The sequence below is a fragment of the Oncorhynchus kisutch genome, linkage group LG5 (assembly GCF_002021735.2).
Source record: "Oncorhynchus kisutch isolate 150728-3 linkage group LG5, Okis_V2, whole genome shotgun sequence".
Taxonomy (NCBI): Eukaryota; Metazoa; Chordata; class Actinopteri; order Salmoniformes; family Salmonidae; genus Oncorhynchus; species Oncorhynchus kisutch.
Genome location: NC_034178.2, coordinates 56,029,728 through 56,050,860, shown reverse-complemented (window position 1 = coordinate 56,050,860; position 21,133 = coordinate 56,029,728). Strand labels below are relative to the sequence as shown.

Here is a 21,133-nt window from a genome sequence, read left to right as displayed (position 1 = left end):
TATTGCTCTCTTTCCCCACACTCTCTCTCCCCCTCTCCCTCCTATTGCTCTCTTTCCCCATACTCTCTCTCCCCCTCTCCCTCCTATTGCTCTCTTTCCCCATACTCTCTCTCTCCCCCTCTCCCTCCTATTGCTCTCTTTCCCCATACTCTCTCTCTCCCTCTCCCTCCTATTGCTCTCTTTCCCCATACTCTCTCTCTCTCCCTCTCCCTCCTATTGCTCTCTTTCCCCATACTCTCTCTCTCCCCCTCTCCCTCCTATTGCTCTCTTTCCCCATACCCTCTCTCCCCCTCTCCCTCCTATTGCTCTCTTTCCCCATACTCTCTCTCTCCCCCTCCTATTGATCTTGTTCCCCATACTCTCTCTCTCCCTCATATTGCTCTCTTTCCCCATCCTCTCTCTCTCCCCCTCTCCCTCCTATTGCTCTCTTTCCCCATACTCTCTCTCTCCCCCTCTCCCTCCTATTGCTCTCTTTCCCCATACTCTCTCTCCCCCTCTCCCTCCTATTGCTCTCTTTCCCCATACTCTCTCTCCCCCTCTCCCTCCTATTGCTCTCTTTCCCCATACTCTCTCTCTACCTCTGTTCCTCTCTATATTCCCCCCCTTTCTCTTTCCCCCCTTCTCTTTCTTGGTCCTTCTCTCCAGCCCCACCCCCTTCCTTCACTCCATCTGTTCAGCAGCTTTCACTTAAAGCCCCCCTCCCTTCCACAGTGGTAGCAGCTCATTCTCTCTTTAAGGGGATTGCTGGAAGGAGCAGGGAATCAATACAGTAAAGCCACAGAGACGCACTAGGCCTGTTAATGTAGTAGGAATAGGTGAAATATGGGACAAAGTGCAGGGGTGAAGAGAGGAGAGGAGAGGAGAAGTCAACACTAGCCATGTCTCTGCAGCAGAAGACTGAGACAGGGCTTCTAGACCCCCTACCAGACATCACATCAGTAGGCCCACTCAGCAGGAGCGGCCACGCTGGAGCTTCTCCTGCCTGGATGGATGATTTGCTCTCAGATGGAGGTCAGAGACACACCAAACAACTCTTATTCTCTGTAACATCCGTGATGGAAAATCACTCACAATGCACTACATATCAAAGGTGCTATCTAGAACCTAAAAGGGTTCTTCGGTTGTCCTCATAGAATAACCATTTGAAGAGCCCCTTTTTGGTTCCAAGTAGAACCATTTTACGTTCAATGTAGAACCCTTTCCTCAGAGGGCTCTACATGGAACCCAAAAGGGTTCCACCTGGAACCAAAAAGGGTAGTACCTAGAAACAGAATAGTTATCCTATGGGGACAGACAAAGAACCCTTTTGGAAGCCTTTTTTCTAAGAGTGTGGCGTGCCTGTGATTCTACAGTAGAAAGAACATATGAAAAAGTCCACTATAGACCTATAAATCCCCATAACTCTACAGTCAATATACAACATAATAGCCCTATCCTCTACTGCTCTGTCCTCCACCTCTTCCGCTTATCATGCAATACTTTCCAGCATGTGCAAGACCAAGCCAGTCTGTCTGTCTGGAAGGTCCCAGTCTGCTGGGTGTGTGCTGTGGGCTCAGTAAGGCGGGTGGGCAGACTGACACAGTCAGGGACATCACAGCGGTTGGCAGTGAGTCACAGCATTAATGTTGCTGAAAGATGAACAATGCTGCTTTTGCCAGAGAGAGAGAGAGACCAAGCTCTCAGCCCTCCACTTCTTTCTTTGCCTGTGTCAGCTAATATAAGGTATATGTCTTCATTCATTATTGATGTAAGGGAGGCTGTGAATTCCTCTGCTTTTCATTACTCTGGGACAGAAAACTAGGCAAACAGATGCCAGGCTTCACTCTCTGTCCTCCTTCAGATGGCTTTTATCTATCTAACCAGAACCAACCCAAGATAGCTCCCACACAGGATCCCTGTATATAGCCCCGCTATTGTTATTTACTGCAGCTCTTTAGTTATTAGTTTTTCTTAACTCCTACTTTCTTTTTAAGGTATTTTCTTAAAACTGCGTTGTTGGTTAAGGGCTAGTAAGTAAGCATTTCACTGTAACGTCTACACCTGTTGTATTCGGCGCATGTAACAAATACAATTTGATTAGATTTGAAATAGCGACTGGAACATTATTCTAAACACCAAGGTCATCTCTCGGTGACTGCTCTTGAAGTCAGGCGTCTCTTACAGACTAATGTAGATTTTCTTTCTGAATCACTGTGTTTTTCATTGATTAAGTTTGTGCAGGTCTTAGTCACCTTGGGAATGAAAACTTACAGAACCCTCTAATTAACTACAATCCCTTATTTCCTTAACATGGCCAAGGTGAATGTTATTTTGATAATAGAATCTAGAATTGATTAGATTATATTTCAATGCTTTTTATTCTGTCTATGATGTCAGTCAGTACAAAGTTGTCTAACAGCTGCATGAACAAAGAGATGGTTTATTCATAGAATTACGGACCCATTGACTACAATGGGAATTTTCTATTCTAGCAATTCCATTTCTATTGGTTTTAGTCACTGTTTAAGTTCAAGACAATGCCACACCTTAGTCACCACCACCAGTGTCCATTAGGGCCTTGGATGCCTGGGTCACGTGATCAGGTTGTTGTGAGCCTGCCTGAGGTCATGCTTGAGTGATTCGGTTAGCCCCTGGCCTCTGTAATTGAAATCTAGTGACACTACAACATTCCCCTCTCCTGTGGTTGCACACACACACATATGCAGGCATGCATGCAGGCACATACACGCATAAACACACATGCACAAACACACACAAACAAACACACACACACACTAGTTCTTCTCTTGTGGTTACATGCAGACATTTTCCTCCCTTCACCCTATAGCGGTAACGTTACAGAGCTGGGGTTTGCCACAACACAACCGCTCAGCAGCATCACACACCATGACAACCCACCATGGTAACAGTAACATGGCATTGCCATTAGGCCACCTGTTTTGTCTGGTTTAGGCTGGTTTAGCCTATTTGTCTTCACAGAAAGAGGAAGGTCCACCTCTATGCCCTCTGCACATGTTCTCTGTAAGTGGAGTGCAGGCAGCAGTGTGTAGTAGCTATCAGCCCTCCCTGTACATCACTAGAAAGTTGTTCTGTGGAGCGCGATAGCTGCTCCATGTGGATGTGCATCAGCGCTGCAGGGTGGTGGTGTTCCAGTTCAGCTTCGTGTCAGTACCATGGAGCCCTTGAACGATGTGTGTGTGTATGACTATGTGTGTGTGTGTGTGTGTGTGTGTGTGTGTGTGTGTGTGTGTGTGTGTGTATGACTATGTGGGAGTGGGCGGGTGAAGGCACACTGCATGTGTGACAGGACTGGAAGTGACTTCTCTACAGGGCCAACCTGGCTTAGACATCACGTTGCTGCTACTCTGTGTGGGCAGGCTGTGGGCGGGCTGTGGGTGGGCTGGAGGGTAGACATGTCATAATGCTAGTTTCAGGGAGAGTGGCTCTCCATTATAGGGATTTAAAGAGTTATTGCATATGTACCATATATACACACAAAAACACACACAACACACACACTGTTTAGCCACATTTGCTCTATATTCATGAATGACTCAACCTACAATCGAAAGTAGAACAAACTAAAAAACTCTCAAGGACTTATTTTTATCAGTCAAGTCGACACAGGATACATCAGGATAGAGGTCATTTCCGTTTCTATTCAGTCAATTCAGGAAGTCAATTGACATTTTGACTCAACTGAAATGGAATTCCCCACAACCCTTGTGTACAGTAGGCCTACATGCAGTCTTAGTACTTATTTACACATGAATCCAACGACTGATCCTGCGATCAGCGATATACTACAGAGGGTAGTGTGAACGGCCCAGTACATCGCTGGGGCCAAACTTCCTGCCATCCAGGACCTCTATACTAGGTGGTGTCAGAGGAAGGCCCTAAAATTGTCAAAGACTCCAGCCACCCTAGTCATAGACTGCTCTCTCTGCTACCGCAAGGCAAGCGGTACCGGAGCCCCAAGTCTAGGTCCAAGAGGCTTCTAAACAGCTTCTACCCACAAGCCATAAGACTTCTGAACATCTAATCAAATGGCTACCCAGACTATTTGCATTGCCACCCCCCCCCCCCCCCCCCCCCCCGTCTTTTACGCCGCTGCTACTCTCTGTTATTATCTATGCATAGTCACTTTAAGAACTCTACCTACATTGAGGTACATATTACCTCAACTAACCAGTGCCCCTGCACATTGACTCTGTACCAGTGCCCCCTGTATACAGTACTGGTATCCCCTGTATGTAGCCTCCACACCGACTCTGTACCGGTACCCCCTGTATACAGTACTGGTACCCCCCTTTATATACCCTACACGCTGACTCTGTACCGGTACCTCCTGTATATAGCCTCCACACTGACTCTGTACCGGTACCTCCTGTATATAGCCTCCACATTGACTCTGTACCGGTACCTCCTGTATATAGCCTCCACACCGACTCTGTACCGGTACCCCCTGTATATAGTACTGGTAACCCCTTTATATACCCTCCACGCTGACTCTGTACCGGTACCTCCTGTATATAGCCTCCACACTGACTCTGTACCGGTACCTCCTGTATATACCCTCCACACTGACTCTGTACCGGTACCCCCTGTATATAGTACTGGTACCCCCTGTATATAGCCTCCACATTAACTCTGTACTGGTACCCCTTGTATATAGCCTCCACATTAACTCTGTACTGGTACCCCCTGTATATAGCCTCCACATTAACTCTGTACTGGTACCCCCTGTATATAGCCTCCACATTAACTCTGTACTGGTACCCCCTGTATATAGCCTCCACATTAACTCTGTACTGGTACCCCCTGTATATAGCCACGCTAATGTTATTTTACTACGGATCTTGTTTTTCTTTTAACCTCTATTTAACTTGGCAAGTCAGTTAAGAACACATTTTTATTTACAATGACGGCCTACCCCGTCCAAACCCGGATGTTGTGTGCCACCATATGGGCCTCCCAATCATGTCCGGATGTGAAGCAGCCTGGATTCGAACCAGGTACTGCAATGACAACTCTTGCACTGAGATGCAGTGTCTTAGACAACTGCCCCGCTTGGGAGCACCAATTATTTATCAATGACTTGTTCCTTTTATTTCTTATTCTTATTCGTATTTTATAACTACATTGTTGGTTAGGGCTTGTAAGTAAGCATTTCACTGTAAGGTCTACACCTGGTGTATTCGGTGCATGTGACTAATACAATTTGATATTGTATCAATTACTAGAGCTATGCCCTCTCTGTCTACACAGAAACCTATGGCCGGCTCTCCAGATTCTCCATGGAAAGAGCTTTTCCGTCCATGACTAAGTTTAATCTGTCTGGGAAAGGCCCTTCAAGTAAAGTCAGCCTTATATCCGTATAACAACACAGTATTTATTGACAGTGTGAATCTAATCACCCATCCTGAGATCAAAAGAGATAAATCATCAACATGGGAGATGGATGTTGACCTGTAACCCTCTGACCCCATCCTGTTCGGGGTCATCTAGGAACATAATGGAGATTGTATTGATTACCCAGCACAGTGGTGATGTCCTCCTGGGCCCTTGTTGTGTGTCCTAATAACCAACCCTTTCTCCTGCCCTCGTTTAATACTTCCCTCAAAAATCTAAAATAATTGAATTAGTGGGGTCTTATGGGAGTTTTCACCATATTTCTTAAAACAGTCATTTCCTTTCAAAACAGTGAAGGGAAGTGAAAAGTGCACACTGTGGGAGAAAGGAGAGATAATTGGGACATAGCCAGTATTCACAAAGATTGCTGATCTAGCATCAGTATTGTCTTTTAGATCTTGAATACAGATACATGGACAGGGAGGACCTGATCCTAGATCAGTACCTCTACCCTGAGACACTTTATGAACACAGATTCGACTCTTATTCCATGTAGAATCATAATGGGTATTGTATTAATTATTACCATGTGGTGAGGGGTGAGGTAATGCCTATAGGCTTACATAGCTCCAAGGTCATGGATATCCAAGACCACACCTGGGTACCAGTGAGACCATCACAGGCTGATTCATCTATCTCGTTGGCCCGTTTTCCTGTTGTACTGAAGAAGGCACTGTTGGGGTCAAATCGTTGCTTGATTAAACCAACACTTGAGAGCATAATGATTCTCTCTAATCAAGTTCATTTTTAAGTATGTGCGCACAACACTTGTTCCTGCCTCTTCTGTGTTTGACCCTACTCTAGTTGGACAACCTGGACGAGCAGGCTGCTCAGATCAGACGGGAGCTGGATGGACGCCTGCAGATGGCCGATCAGATTGCCAGGGTGAGTCTGATAGCCTACAGACGTAGGATCTTAATTTGAGCCAGTTTGCTACAGCAGGAAAATAATCATGCAGCAGCAGGAAATGTGAATTATTATGTGGATTATAATGAATGGATATTTTTGTAGGGGTTGATAAAAATATATATATTTTTCAGGGAAAATTAAGTTTGAAATTTCAAATTGGAAATGACAAACTTCAGAAGCCTTTTTAATACACTCCAAGTAAAAACATTTTTCCTGTGTCAGGGTGATTGAAGTAAGATCCTACAGCTGTATACACACTGCAGTAGTTAAACATCAACACATGGGTAACATTGTGCTGAGCTACATAAGAACCTCAGTTTGTAGGCTAAGAATCAACTATGCGAGTTCCCTATTCTAGAAACAGCTTTACGTCACAATGAATACTGTAGGCTACATACAGTATCTGTTAATCTATTGAATGACAAGCATTTACATTAAGTGTTGACAATTTGGATATATTTTATAAGTAAAGTGTCATTCCTTTTCAAGATGACTAGTCAACATGGACACAAAAGCTGACTTGAAATCTAGTAAAAACCGAACAACAATTTTTGGTCAATTGTTTTTTTTTTTCAAAGGGTGGCAAGTTCCCCAAGTTTGTGTCGAAGGAGATGGAGCACATGTACATAGAGGAGCTAAAGGCATCGGTGAACCAGCTGATGGCCAACCTGGAGAGCATGCCCGTGTCCAAGGGAGGAGAGTTCAAACTGCAGAAGCTGAAGAAAGGACACAACACCTCCATCATGGACATGGGCCAGGAAGATGAGAACACGCTATCTAAATCTGACGTGGTGCTCTCCTTCACTCTGGAAGTAGGTACCCTAATCCTGTCTAACCCTACCCCTAGCCCTGACCATCACCCTAACCCATCTCAACACTAACACTAACCAAGTACAACTCTGATGTTGCCCTAACACTGTCTAGGAAGGATAAAACCTCAGCATTTTGGCATTATGACAGAATATCCTAAATACAGTGTTACCATTCACCTGCCTCTGTCTCTGCCTCTGTCTTTATAAGCAGGATAAGTAATCAAAAACATGATCAACCTATTTATTTACAACGTATCAGTGTTCTGTGGCAAGGAAACCACTGTTTCTATTGAGGTCTGTGGTGGTGGTAGTAGTGGTGGTGGTGGTAGTGGTGAAGATGATGATATAGCAGATTTTTACCCCAGCCGGCCCTTTGATAAACTAGATCTGATTTGCACTTTCATTGGTCTATTGGTTATTTTAGAACATGGATACATTCCATGCCGAAGTCCCAGAGTGTTTGCGCTTATGCTTTAATTTTCTTCTATCTTGATATAAATCTAGACCAGGGCCCGTATTCACATAGCGTCTCTGAGTTGGGGTGCTGAATGATCTAGGATCAGGTTCTCCCTCTTATTAGTTATGATTTGAAATGCAAAACTGATCCGCTCTCATACTGAGACGCTTGTGAATATATACCCAGTATAGATTGCAAACAGGTTGCCCTCCAGCCATAAAGAAAGAGAAGAAAAAAATAGATGAACAAAGAAGGAGGGAAATAACAGATCACAAGGTATACCTAGGTAATGTAGTGATATAAAATACCTCCTTTTTTACATTTCATAGCAAACTTCATAATAACTCATTATAGTAACTCTGGTTATGATGAACAAGAGAATACGATATACTCTGAAGAGCCATTTCTGTTCCCCTAGCTACTTAAGGAGAAGGAAGTTCTAGCACTGCCAGCAGGATTGGTGGGTCCCCTGCGGGACGGTTGAGCTAACGTAGGCTAATGGGATTAGCATGAGGTTGTAAGTAACAATAACATTTCCCAGGGCATAGACATATCTGATATTGGCAGAAAGCTTAAATTCTTGTTAATCTAACTACACTGTCCAATTTACAGAAGCCATTACAGTGAAAGAATACCAAGCTATTGTTTGAGGAGAGTGCACAGTTTTAAACATGAAAAGTTATTAATAAACAAATTAGGCACATTTAGGCAGTCCTGATACAACATTTTGTACAGAAATGCAATGGTTCATTGGATCAGTCTAACACTTTGCACATATATTGCTGCCATCTAGTGGCCAAAATATAAATTGCACCTGGGTTGGAATAATACATTATGGCCTTTCCATTGCATTTCAAAGATGGTACAAAAAAATACAGAAAAACTGTTGTTTTTTTTCTTTGTATTTTCTTTTACCAGATCTAATGTGTTATATTTTCCTACATTCCTTTCACATTTCCACAAAGGTCAAAGTGTTTCCTTTCAAATGGTACCAAGAATATGCATATCCTTGCTTCAGGGCCTGAGCTGCAGGCAGTTAGATTTGGGTGTGTCATTTTAGGCAAAATAGAAAAAAAGGGGCTGATCCTTAACACCACTCCCTCCCCAGCCTGGTCTCAAAGACATGTAACATAGTAAATGTAAATCTGGAACACTCAAATTAGTATATGTTATGTTTGGTACGTTACATAAGACAGAAGGATGCTAAAGTAAAAAATGAAACTAGGTGCATAACGTGAAAGTCTAGCGACCCAAAGGTTGCGTGTTCGAATCTCATCACCTAGCCACCTAGCTCACGTTAGCCACAATAAATTGCAATTGTAAACATCCACAAATGATTACATACTAGAGGTCAACGCCGATACCGATTATTGGAGGACCAAAAAAGCCGATACCGATTAATCTGATGATTTTTATTTTTTTATTTGTAATAATGACAATTACAACAATACTGAATGAACACTTATTTTAACTTAATATAATACATCAATACAATCCATTTAGCCTCAAGTAAATAATGAAACATGTTCAATTTGGTTTAAATAATGCAAAAACAAAGTGTTGGAGAAGAAAGTAAAAGTGCAATATGTGCTATGTAAGAAAGCTAACGTTTCAGTTCCTTGCTCAGAACATGAGAACATATGAAAGCTGGTGGTTACTTTTAACATGAGTCTTCAATATTCCCAGGTAAGAAGTTTTAGGTTGTAGTTATTATAGGAATTATAGGACTATTTCCCTCTATACCATTTGTATTTCATTAACCTTTGACTATTGGATGTTCTTATGGGCACTTTAGTATTGCCAGTGTAACAGTATAGCTTCCATCCCTCTCCTCGCTCCTCCCTGGGCTCGAACCAGCAACACAACGACAACAGCCACCATCGAAGCAACGTTACCCATGCAGAGCAAGGGGAACAACTACTAGAAGGCTCAGAGCGAGTGACGTTTGAAACGCTATTAGCACGCGCATTTCACTTCGGGTTACACCAGCCTCATCTCGGGAGTTGATAGGCTTGAAGCAATAAACAGCACAATGCTTGACGCACAACGAAGAACGGCGGGCAAAACGCACAAAAGTGCTGTTTGAATGAATGTTTATGCCCCTGCTTCTGCCTACCACCGCTCAGTCAGATACTTAGATACTTCTATTCTTGTATGCTCAGTCAGATTATATGCAACGCAGGACACGCTAGATAATATCTAGATAATTTCAACCATGTGTAGTTAACTAGTGATTATGATTGATTGTTTTTTATAAGACAAGTTTAATGCTAGCTAGCAACTTACCTTGGTTTACTGCATTCACTTAACAGGCAGTCTCCTTGTGGAGTGCAATGAGAGAGAGGCAGGTCATATTGCATTGGACTAGTTAACTGTAAGGTTGCAAGAATGGATCCCCCGAGCTGACGAGGTGAAAATCTGTCATTCTGCCCTTGAACGAGGCAGTTAACCCAACGTTCCTAGGCCGTCATTGAAAATAAGAATGTATAAAATAAAGGTATAATTTTTTTAAATGAAAATAAAAAAATTAAGAAATCGGCAAATCGGCACCCAAAAATACAGATTTCCGATTGAACAGATTTCCGATTGTTATGAAAACTTGAACATATCATACTAATTAGAATGTCTCGGATTTACATTTACTATGTTACGTCTACCCCTGAGTCCAGGTTGCCCTCCCAGCAGTTGATTGTAGTGTTGAGAAGAGAAGATGTTATGGTGCTAAAACTGAAACTACTGCTTTATAGATTGGAGAGGCTGGCCTGATTTGTAGCTTCTGTCATGGAATTTAGTGATGGGGGTTTTGCCCCCATTGTCTTTCAGTTTGCTTGAGTAGGTCTCTGTGTTATCATCTTTCTCTCAGTGTGTAGGGCACCTTGATAATGGCTGGAGTGGAATCAGTGGAATGGTATCAAATACATCAAACACATGATTTCAATGTGTTTGTTGCCATTCTGTTCGCGCCGTTCCAGCCATTATTATGAGCCGTCCTCCACTCAGCATGCTCCATTGGTTTAAGGTACTTTAAGATACACTGTAAATGTTGTTGACCAATAGAGCTACGGGTAATAATGAGTTTTAAACTAATGATTGTTAATGGGGGTTTTATGAGGTTATTCTGTATGCATTTACCTATGTGGGTTTCTGCCTTTGATCAACAAGGTCAAGGTGACTGTTGTAGTTGTGTTGGGGCCCGTTGTAGTTGTGTCGGGCTGGGGCCCATTCAGGAATGTGCAGAGCGCTCAGATGTATCGTCTAGACCAGATACAGTATGGTTGTCTTTCATGTAGAATAGAGAGTAATGTTAGCTCTATATTTAATACATTTCTGCTACATTGTGAACCTTACTGAATACACCTGTGGTTTAACAACATGCTGTTTGTGTGTGCCCTTCAGGTGGTTATCATGGAGGTGGTGGGCCTGAAGTCTCTGGCTCCTAACAGGATTGTGTACTGCACTATGGAGGTGGAGGGAGGGGAGAAACTGCAGACAGACCAGGCCGAGGCCTCCAAGCCAACGTAAGACCCTACTCTCTCTCTCTGCCTTTGTCTCTCTTTCTCTCTCTCACCTCAACCTGGCTTTGCTCAACATCCACTTACTAATGTGTTCCCATGGTATTTGAATGTAGTCACCTTCTCTTCACACTTTGATTTCTGAGTCAGCTGTTCAAGTTGTGAAAGAAGGCTCACAGTGTAATCTTCCGTTTAGAACAGTCCGTCTCCATGGGATTTAGACGGAGGTCCGATGATGAGTCAATCTCAGGTCATGAGCAAACAAAAAGGTTCTCCTTTGAACACCTCACATTGACCTACGGGTATAGCCATATAGATACATCCAGAAACTATATCTAAGGGTCCAACACCGTATGTTGGTTCATGTTCATCATGGTTACAGCCTTTCGTCATCCCTGCCTGAATGATGATGATGATGGGAGGTGAATGTGTCGAACATGATCATGTCTCCTGTAATGAAGGACACAGTCTGTAACAGTACAGTGTGTCTATGAAGCCAGTCTTTCTCTCTTGTGATGTTTAGTGCGTGAGCTATTTCAGGGACTCATCATCCTGCTTCTTTCCTTCTCTGACACTGATTGTGCCGACAGACAAGGCAGCTCTGCTTCTAGCTCCTAAGCAACTTTACAGTATTACAGTTGGAAATAACTTTTGAATATCAGAGCGGTGGTAACTCACCATCATTACGACCTGGAATACGACTTCCCCGAATTGGATCCTTTGTTCATACCCCCAGGGCAATTTAACTTATCCCAGAGGCTGCTCCAAGTCGAAGCCGGCGTGAAGAGGTATTCGGAGTGGACTTCTAGTGGGCACACCATCCACCACTTCCGAGTGTATTACTCACTAATGTTTAGTCTCTGGACAATAAAGTAGACAAGCTCAGGGCTTGGATCTCCTACCAAGCTACCAGAGTCACACCAGAGACTGTAACATAGTCTGTTTCACGGAATCATGGCTCTCTCTGCATATACTATCCCTGTCCATGGAGCCAACTGGGTTCTCATTTTATTCGCGCAGACAAGAATGAAGAACTCTCCGGGAAGAAAAAAGGTGGGGGTGATGATTAACACCTCATGGTGTGATTGTGATAACATACAGAAACTCAAGTCCTTTTGTTCACCCGACCTAGAATACCTCACAATCAAATGCCGACCGTATTACCTCCCAAGAGAATTCTCTTCTGTTATAGTCACAGCCGTGTATATTCTCCCTCAACCCGATGCCATGACAGCCCTCAAGGAACTACACCGGACTTTATGCAAACTGGAAACCACACATCCTGAGGCCGCTTTTATTGTAGCGGTGGATTTTAACAAAGCAAATTTGAGGAAAACGCTACCAAACTATCTACACATTGACTGTAGTACGTGCTTAGGAAAAGCACTAGATCACTGCTACTTGCCTTTTGGAAATGCCTACAAGGCCCTCCCTTCAGCAAATCAGATCACAACTCCATTTTGCTCCTCCCTTTCTATAGGCAGAAACTCAAATAGGAAGTACCCATTCAAAAGGTGTATACAATGCTGGTCTGACCAATCGGAATCCATGCTTCATGATTGTTTTGATCACGCAAACTAGGATATGTTCCGGGTTGCCTCTGAGAATAACATTGATGCTTACACGGACACGGTGTATGAGTTCATCAGGAAGTGTATAGGGGATATTGTTCCCACGGTGACTGTTAAAACATACCCAAACCAGCGGCTGCCAGCCCTAGACGGCATCCCTCAGAGGATGCGCAGACCAGCTGGCTCTAGTGTTTACGGACATAATCGCTCCCTATCCCAGTCTGCTGTCTCGACTTGCTTCAATATCTCCACCATTGTTCCTGTACCCAAGAAAGCAAAGATAACTGAACTAAATTACTATCGCCCCAGAGCACTCACTTCTGACATCAAGAAGTGCTTTGAGAGGATACTTTACCTGACACCCTAGACGATGCAATCGCCATCGCAATGCACACTGCCCTATCCGATCTGGACATGAGAAATACACTGCTCAAAAAAATAAAGGGAACACTTAAACAACACAATGTAACTCCAAGTCAATCACACTTCTGTGAAATCAAACTGTCCACTTAGGAAGCAACACTGATTGACAATAAATTTCACATGCTGTTGTGCAAATGGAAGAGACAACAGTTGGAAATTATAGGCAATTAGCAAGACACCCCCAATAAAGGAGTGGTTCTGCAGGGGGTGATCACAGACCACTTCTCAGTTCCTATGCTTCCTGGCTGATGTTTTGGTCACTTTTGAATGCTGGCGGTGCTTCCACTCTAGTGGTAGCATGAGACGGAGTCTACAACTCACACAAGTGTCTCAGGTAGTGCAGCTCATCCAGGATGGCACATCAATGTGAGCTGTGGCAAGAAGGTTTGCTGTGTCTGTCAGCGTAGTGTCCAGAGCATGGAGGCGCTACCAGGAGACAGGCCAGTACATCAGGAGACGTGGAGGAGGCCGTAGGAGGGCAACAACCCAGCAGCAGGACCGCTACCTCCGCCTTTGTGCAAGGAGGAGCACTGCCAGAGCCCTGCAAAATGACCTCCAGCAGACCACAAATGTGCATGTGTCTGCTCAAACGGTCAGAAACAGACTTAATGAGGGTGGTATGAGGGCCCGACGTCCACAGGTGGGGGTTGTGCTTACAGCCCAACACCGTGCAGGACGTTTGGCATTTGCCAGAGAACACCAAGATTGGCAAATTCGCCACTGGCGCCCTGTGCTCTTCACAGATGAAAGCAGGATCACACTGAGCACGTGACAGACGTGACAGTCTGGAGACACCGTGGAGAACGTTCTGCTGCCTGCAACATCCTCCAGCATGGACCGGTTTGGCGGTGGTTCAGTCATGGTGTGGGGTGGCATTTCTTTGGGGAGCCGCACAGCCCTCCATGTGCTCGCCAGAGGTAGCCTGACTGCCATTAGGTACCGAGATGAGATCCTCAGACCCCTTGTGAGACCATATCCTGGTGTGGTTGGCCCTGGGTTCCTCCTAATGCAAGACAATGCTAGACCTCATGTGGCTGGAGTGTGTCAGCAGTTCCTGCAAGAGGAAGGCATTGATGCTATGGACTGGCCCGCCCGTTCCCCAGACCTGAATCCAATTGAGCACATCTGGGACATCATGTCTCGCTCCATCCACCAACACCACATTGCACCACAGACTGTCCAGGACTTGGCAGATGCTTTAGTCCAGGTCTGGGAGGAGATCCCTCAGGAGACCATCCGCAACCTCATCAGGAGCATGCCCAGGCATTGTAGGGAGGTCATACAGGCACGTGGAGGCCACACACACACTACTGAGCCTCATTTGGACTTGTTTTAAGGACATTACATCAAAGTTGGATCAGCCTGTAGTGTGGTTTTCCACTTTAATTTTGAGTGTGACTCCAAATCCAGACCTCCATGGGGTGATAAATTTGATTTCCATTGATAATTTGTGTGTGATTTTGTTGTCAGCACATTCAACTACGTAAAGAAAAAAGTATTTAATAAGAATATTTAATTCATTCAGATCTAGGATGTGTTATTTTAGTGTTCCCTTTATTTTTTTGAGCAGTGTACCTAAGTCAGAATGTTGTTCATTGACTATAGCTCAGCCTTCAACACCATAGTATCCTCCAAGCTCATCATTAAGCTTGGGGCCCTGGGTCTGAACCCTGCCCTGTGCAACTGGGTCCTGGACTTCCTGACGGGCCGCCCCCAGGTGGTGAAGGACAGAAACACCACCACTACGCTGATCCTCAACACAGGGGCCCCACAAGGGTGCATGCTCAGCCCACTTCTGTACTCCTTGTTCACCCATGACTGGGTGGCCACGCATGCCTCCAAGTTTGCAGATAACACAACAGTAGTAGGGCTGATTACCAACAATCCCAACATCAACAAAACGAAGGAGCTGATCGTGGACTTCAGGAAACAGCAGAGGGAGCACGCCCCTATCCACATCGGCAGGACCACAGTGGAGAAGGTGGAAAGCTTCAAGATCCTCGGCGTTCACATCATTGACAATCTGAATTGGTCCACCCACACAGCCAGTGTGGTGAAGGCGGCACAAGAGCGCCTCTTCAACCTCAAGAAGCTGAAGAAATTTGGCTTGGCCCCTAAGACCCTCAGAAACCTTTACAGATGCACAATTGAGAGCATCCTGTCAAGCTGTATCACCGCCTGGAATGGCAACTGCAACGCCCACAACCGCAAGGCTCTCCAGAGGGTGGTACGGTCTGCCAAAGCGGGGACCGAGAGACTAAAAAACAGCTTCTATCTCAAGGCCATCAGACTGTTACACAGTGCATCTCACTACACCCACAATAACATCTGCTAAATATGTGTATGTGACCAATACATTTAATTCAGGTGAGAGAGAGAATAGGGAGAGAGCGAGATGGAGATGAATGAAGGACAGACAAGGAAAGAAAAAGTGACAGGTGACAGACAGAGGTAGAGAAAGGGGAGAGAGAAAATAGAGAGGTAGAGGGGGAAAGGTAGAGGAGAGTGTGAAAGAGAGGGAAAAGGAGAGGGGAGATGGAGGTAGAGAGAGGGGGAGAGCAGCCTCTCTGTGTGCTCTTACTGTAGTGCAGCCAGGCAGGGAGAGACTGATTAGGACACAGCATCTCAATGGAGCTGGAGAGAGTCCCCATTCAGCACTCATGGAAATGACAAGCATCACGTGCTGCTAGCTAGGTGTCTGCTTATCCATCACACACACCATCACACACTCACTGCACACAGGCTTCACATACACTGTACACACGCTGCCCGCACACTACACGCAAAAACACGCATACAAACAGGATAGCACAAGCATGCAGGTACACATACACAAGCATGCATGACCACGTATGCACACACACATTGTTTGTAAACTCAAAAAAACGAAAACATGCACACAACACGTACACAAAGCTCAGCTAATTCACCAGGCATGGATTGACTAGGGCGTCATGGGTGAGCCATACACAGCCACTGTGTATCTTAGCAATCTGCAGCGACATATACACATATACATACTGTACTTATGGGAAAACACTGACACAACCTTTGACTGGACAAGCTTCAACTACCCCCATTGTAATATACACGATGCACACCGATGCAAGGTCAAATACAACACAATAATGAAATCCATTTGTGAAGACTGGAGAGTGATTGATAGGTGATGGGGTTGTGTAGTACTGGGATGAGGGACCAGCATAAGCACCGGTGACTATTTTGTCCTTTGTATTGACATGAGACTTACTCCAAGCCACTCAACCCAAATATGAATTAGACACTAATTTATATGCTGCACAGTAGGAGTATGGACCTTGGTGTTGCTGCTTCCATCGGCAAGGTCCCCGTCATGTTCTTCAAATGGCCTCTGTTGCCTACCACACACACAACGCTGCAGCTACCTCCAAACACACGCTCATAGAACTCCCTCTTTGTCCAGTCACCTTACTCAAATTGTACCCCTATCTGTTGTAAGAGAATTCCAAACCCCTTAAGCATGATGAGACACATACAGATGTAGGATCTTCATTTGACCACCCTGTTGCAGGACAACTTTCCTGAAATGCAGGACATTTTAAACTTGTAATGAATTTGAAGTTTAAAAAGTCTTCTGAAGTTTGTAATTTCCACTAAGAAATGTCAGTCTTGATTTCCCCTACAAAAATGTCCATTAATTATAATCCACATAATAATTTGCTTTTGCTGCAGAATCATTTTTCTGCTGTAGCGAACTGTCTCAAATGAAGATCCTGCGTCTGAATCCTGACTGATCTTGGATTTGCTGTCATTTTGTTGAACAAACGATCTTTCTGCTTCTTCAAGATATTACAGTACTACTCTCATTCTTATTGATTATATCCATATTCTATATTCTGCCCTTGAGTTGCGTTCCCATGCAAAACTAGACAGATAGCTAACAACTAAGTCTTCAATAAAACTCCCAAGGCTTGACTTTTCTTGAATTAATATATTGAAAACGTTTATGTTGTGAAACTGCAAAATACAGAAAAGAATATACTTTAGTATTCAATTCACACCGACATACTGGAGCTGTACATTAAACATTTGAAGTTGCATGAATACAAAGCACGTGTTGAGGTACCATGCATCTGGCATGATGCCAAACCATATAGCTAATTGTTACTCATATGGTAACTGGTAACTCCTTTAATTACTCTAATAATGTACAACCATCTCTGTAGAATAACAAAGCATATTACACTAGAAACAGTAACAAAACTACAGTATTGTATATTTTACAATTCGTTTGCATGACGCACGAGCAAAGTAATACAGCTGACGACATACATGAAAGGCATTTAAATTTGTGTGAGTAAATGCAACCAACCAACATTGATATGTAAGCAACTATATCAATAACAAGATTATCATCACTAGCTAAATGCTTGAATCGAACTTACAAACAAATATTTTCCGAGGCAGAAGCGTGACAAGAGAACTGCACTGAAAGACCTGCACCGTAGCGTTGTTTTTAGCTGCTTCTCGGGTCTCTTCCGGTTTCCTCCTCTGCGTGTCTCTTCCTGTTTTCCTTACAGTCCAAGTACCAGAAAGCTCCACTAGGTGGCGAATAACACCATGGAACACAATGAAAATCCATCTTAACCATTGTAATGAAATAATCTGTTACCTTCTAACAGGATGGCAGCACAATCTATATTCAATAAATGATCAATACAAGTAGAAATATGATGCCAATGTGAAACAGTTCCGTGTAAGATGAGACACCACTGGCCCCCCCTGGTGGTACTGAGTGGTAGTGTCAGAGAGGAGCAGGAGGAGTGACACTCTTGCTGTGTTCACACACCGTTTCCCCTGTCCCCTTTCTGTGTCTCCTTTTGTCACATCGTCACTCACAGATGCAGCTCACGTAGAGGGACACTCACAGCAGGAGGACAAACAGCACACACAGACGCTCACACACGCAGGCACACACACACACAGACTGCTGGCTCTGCCTCCTTGATGATGATATCACGTGTCATCCAATTATGATTAAAGACACAATAACCCTTATGAACATGTTAGTATATGTCACTTTGTGAATGTGCATGTGTATGTGCATGGGTGAGTGTGCATGTGTGTTTGTCTCTGTGTCGTGGTAGTGTTTCATCAGGCTGGTAGTGCTCCCTGCGTGGTGCGGTCGGTGGCCTGTGTCCTTCTCAGTCTCAAATCAAATTGTATTTGTCACATGCGCCGAATACAACAGATGTAGACCTTACAGTGAAATGTTTACTCACAAGCCCTTAACCAACAATGCAGTTTTAAGAAAAATAAGAAGCTGTTTAGAAGCCTCTTGGACCTAGACTTGGTGCACCAGTACCACTCCATCTCTCCTCTGTAATAAATTGATGTTGCTGCTGCACAGTGTGTTTGGGACTGGGACCAGACAATGCATTTCATATCACCTCCCTCTACTCCCCGCAGCTAACTCTCCGAAAGTTCAGCCAAGACAAAGAAAGTGTCAGCTGCTGTTCTCAGTCTGTCTCATAATTCAACAGTAAATTGCTTACTCAGTCAGACCTATCTTTTTCTTTTCCACCTTGGTTTTCTAGTAGTTTATATCTAACCACCACTCACTCCTTCTGAGAGTGCAGGTATCAAGAGGATGAGAGAGAGAGAGAGGGAGAGAGAGAGAGAGAGAGAGAGAGAGAGAGAGAGAGAGAGAGAGAAAGATATACTTATTACCTATTGGGTGAAATACCAGTGTGCCATCACAGCAGCAAGATTTGTGACCTGTTGCCACAAGAAAAGGGCAACCAGTAAAGAACAGACACCATTGTAAATGCAACCCATATTTATGTTGATTTATTTTTCCTTTTGTACCTTGACTATTTGCTCATCGTTACAACACTGTATATAGACATAATATGACATTTGAAATGTTTCTATTCCTTTTGAACTGTAATGTGTAATGTTTAATGTTCATTTTTTATTGTTTACTTCACTTTTGTTTATTTTCTATTTCACTTGCTTTGGCAACGTAAACATATGTTTCCCATGACAATACAGGCCGTTGAAGCACTTTAATTGAATTGAGAGAGAGAAAGTGAGAGAGAAAAGGGACGGAGATGTCGTTTTTTTTACTAGATCTTGTGCAATACCTCTGGGCCAGGCAGATGTTAAGTAAGGCTGGGATTCAATTCAATTACATTCACTGTAAAGACTGCGAACGGCAGCTCGAACAGAAATTCCCTTCCAAATGAAATTTCAGTGCAGGTTGTTTATCTGCGTTAGTTTGAATCCAGTTGAATCCAGTTGACGGTATAATGCTTCTGATGTTTGTGCAGTGGTGGAAAAAGTACTCAATTGTCATACATCAGTAAAAGTAAAGATAACATAACAGAAAATTACTCAAGTAAAAGTGATTTACCCATTAAAATACTACTTGAGTAAAAGTCTAAAAGTATCTGGTTTTAGATGTACTTACGTACAGTTCTAGAAAAAGTACTAAATTGTCATACTTGAGTAAAAGTACAAAGTAAAAATAAATGCTATACATCAAATCCCTTATATTAAGCATACTAGATGGCACTATTTTCATATTCTTAATTACGGACAGAAAGGGGCCCACTCCAACAGTCAGACATCATTTACAAACACTGCAGTTGTCATATCAGAGGCAGTAGGGATGACAAATCGTTATATTGATAGGTGCCATAATTCTGTCCTGCTTGAGCATTCTAAATGTAACGACTACTTTTGTGTGTCAGGGAAAATATAAGGAGTAAAAAGTACATAATTTTTTTCAGGAATATAGTGGAGTAAAAGTAAAAGTTGTCAAAAATATAAATAGTAAAGTTAGGTACAGATACCCCAAAAAACTACTTACTTACTACTTACGTACTTTACACCACTGTGTGTGTTGTATTTCAGCTGGGGGACCCAGGGAGACTTCACCACCACACACCCCCTCCCTGCTGTCAAGGTGAAACTGTTTACAGAAAGCACTGGAGTTCTGGCCCTGGAGGACAAAGAGCTGGGAAGGGTAACACAATTTCTTTTTCTCTTTCTACGGTCTCTCTCTCTCTCTCTCTCTCTAGTAATTTTCTGCAGTCTCTCTCTCTCTCTCTCTCTCTCTCTCTCTCTCTCTCTCTCTCTCTCTCTCTCTCTCTTTCTCTACAGTCTCTCTCTCTACAGTTTCTCTCTCTCTCTCTTTCTCTACAGTCTCTCTCTCTCTCTCTTTCTCTACAGTCTCTCTCTCTCTCTCTCTCTCTCTCTAGTAATTTTCTGCAGTCTCTCTTTCAACAGTCTCTCTCTCTCTCTCTCTTTCTCTACAGTGTCTCTCTCTCTCTTTCTCTACAGTCTCTCTCTCTCTACAGTTTCTCTCTCTCTACGGTCTCTCTCTCTCTACGTTCTCTCTCTCTACAATCTCTCTCGCTACAGTCTTACTCCTTACAGTCTCTCTCTGCATACAGTCTGTCCCTCTACAGTCCCTCTCTCTATACAGTCTCTTGCTAAAGTCTCTATCTCTACAGTCTCTCCCTCTCGCTCTACAGTCTCCACAGTCTCTCTCTACAGTCTCTCTCTCACTCCACAGTCTCTCTCTCTCTCTCTCTCTCTCTCTCTCTCTCGCTCTCTACAGTCTCTCTCAATCTCTCTCTCTCTCTACAGTATCTCTCTCTACAGTCATTTTCTGCAATCTCTGTCTCTCTCACTCCACAGTCTCTCTCTCTCACTCTACAGTCTCTCTCAATCTCTCTCTCTACAGTCTCTCTCAATCTCTCTCTCTACAATCCCTCTCTCTCGCTACAGTCTCTCTCTCTACAGTCTCTCTCTCTACAGTATCTCTCTCTACAGTAATTTTCTGCAGTCTCTCTCTCTCTCTCGCCTTCTCTCTCTCTCTCTCGCTCTCTCTCTCTACAGTCTCTCTCTCTACAGTCTCCCTCTCTACGGTCTCTCTCTCTACAGTCTCTCTCTCTCTATGGTCTCTCACTCTCTACAGTATCTCTCTCTCTCTCGCTCTCTCTACTCTCTCTCTCTCTCTCTCTTTCTCTCTCTCTCTCTCTCTCTCTC

General features: G+C 43.8%; 1 protein-coding gene across 15 annotated transcripts in view; it reads left to right on the top strand.

Annotated features, from left to right (window-relative positions):
• The window catches only part of LOC109891290 (calcium-dependent secretion activator 1), a 146,535-nt gene that overhangs the window by 72,253 nt on the left and 53,149 nt on the right, over positions 1-21,133 (top strand). For all 15 annotated transcript variants that reach the window (XM_031825461.1, XM_031825447.1, XM_031825460.1 and 12 more), the window contains exons 4-7: positions 6,217-6,297; positions 6,900-7,133; positions 10,987-11,108; positions 19,994-20,105. In XM_031825461.1, coding sequence (XP_031681321.1) covers positions 6,217-6,297; positions 6,900-7,133; positions 10,987-11,108; positions 19,994-20,105 — 549 coding nt within the window. The remainder of the gene's footprint in view (positions 1-6,216; positions 6,298-6,899; positions 7,134-10,986; positions 11,109-19,993; positions 20,106-21,133) is intronic.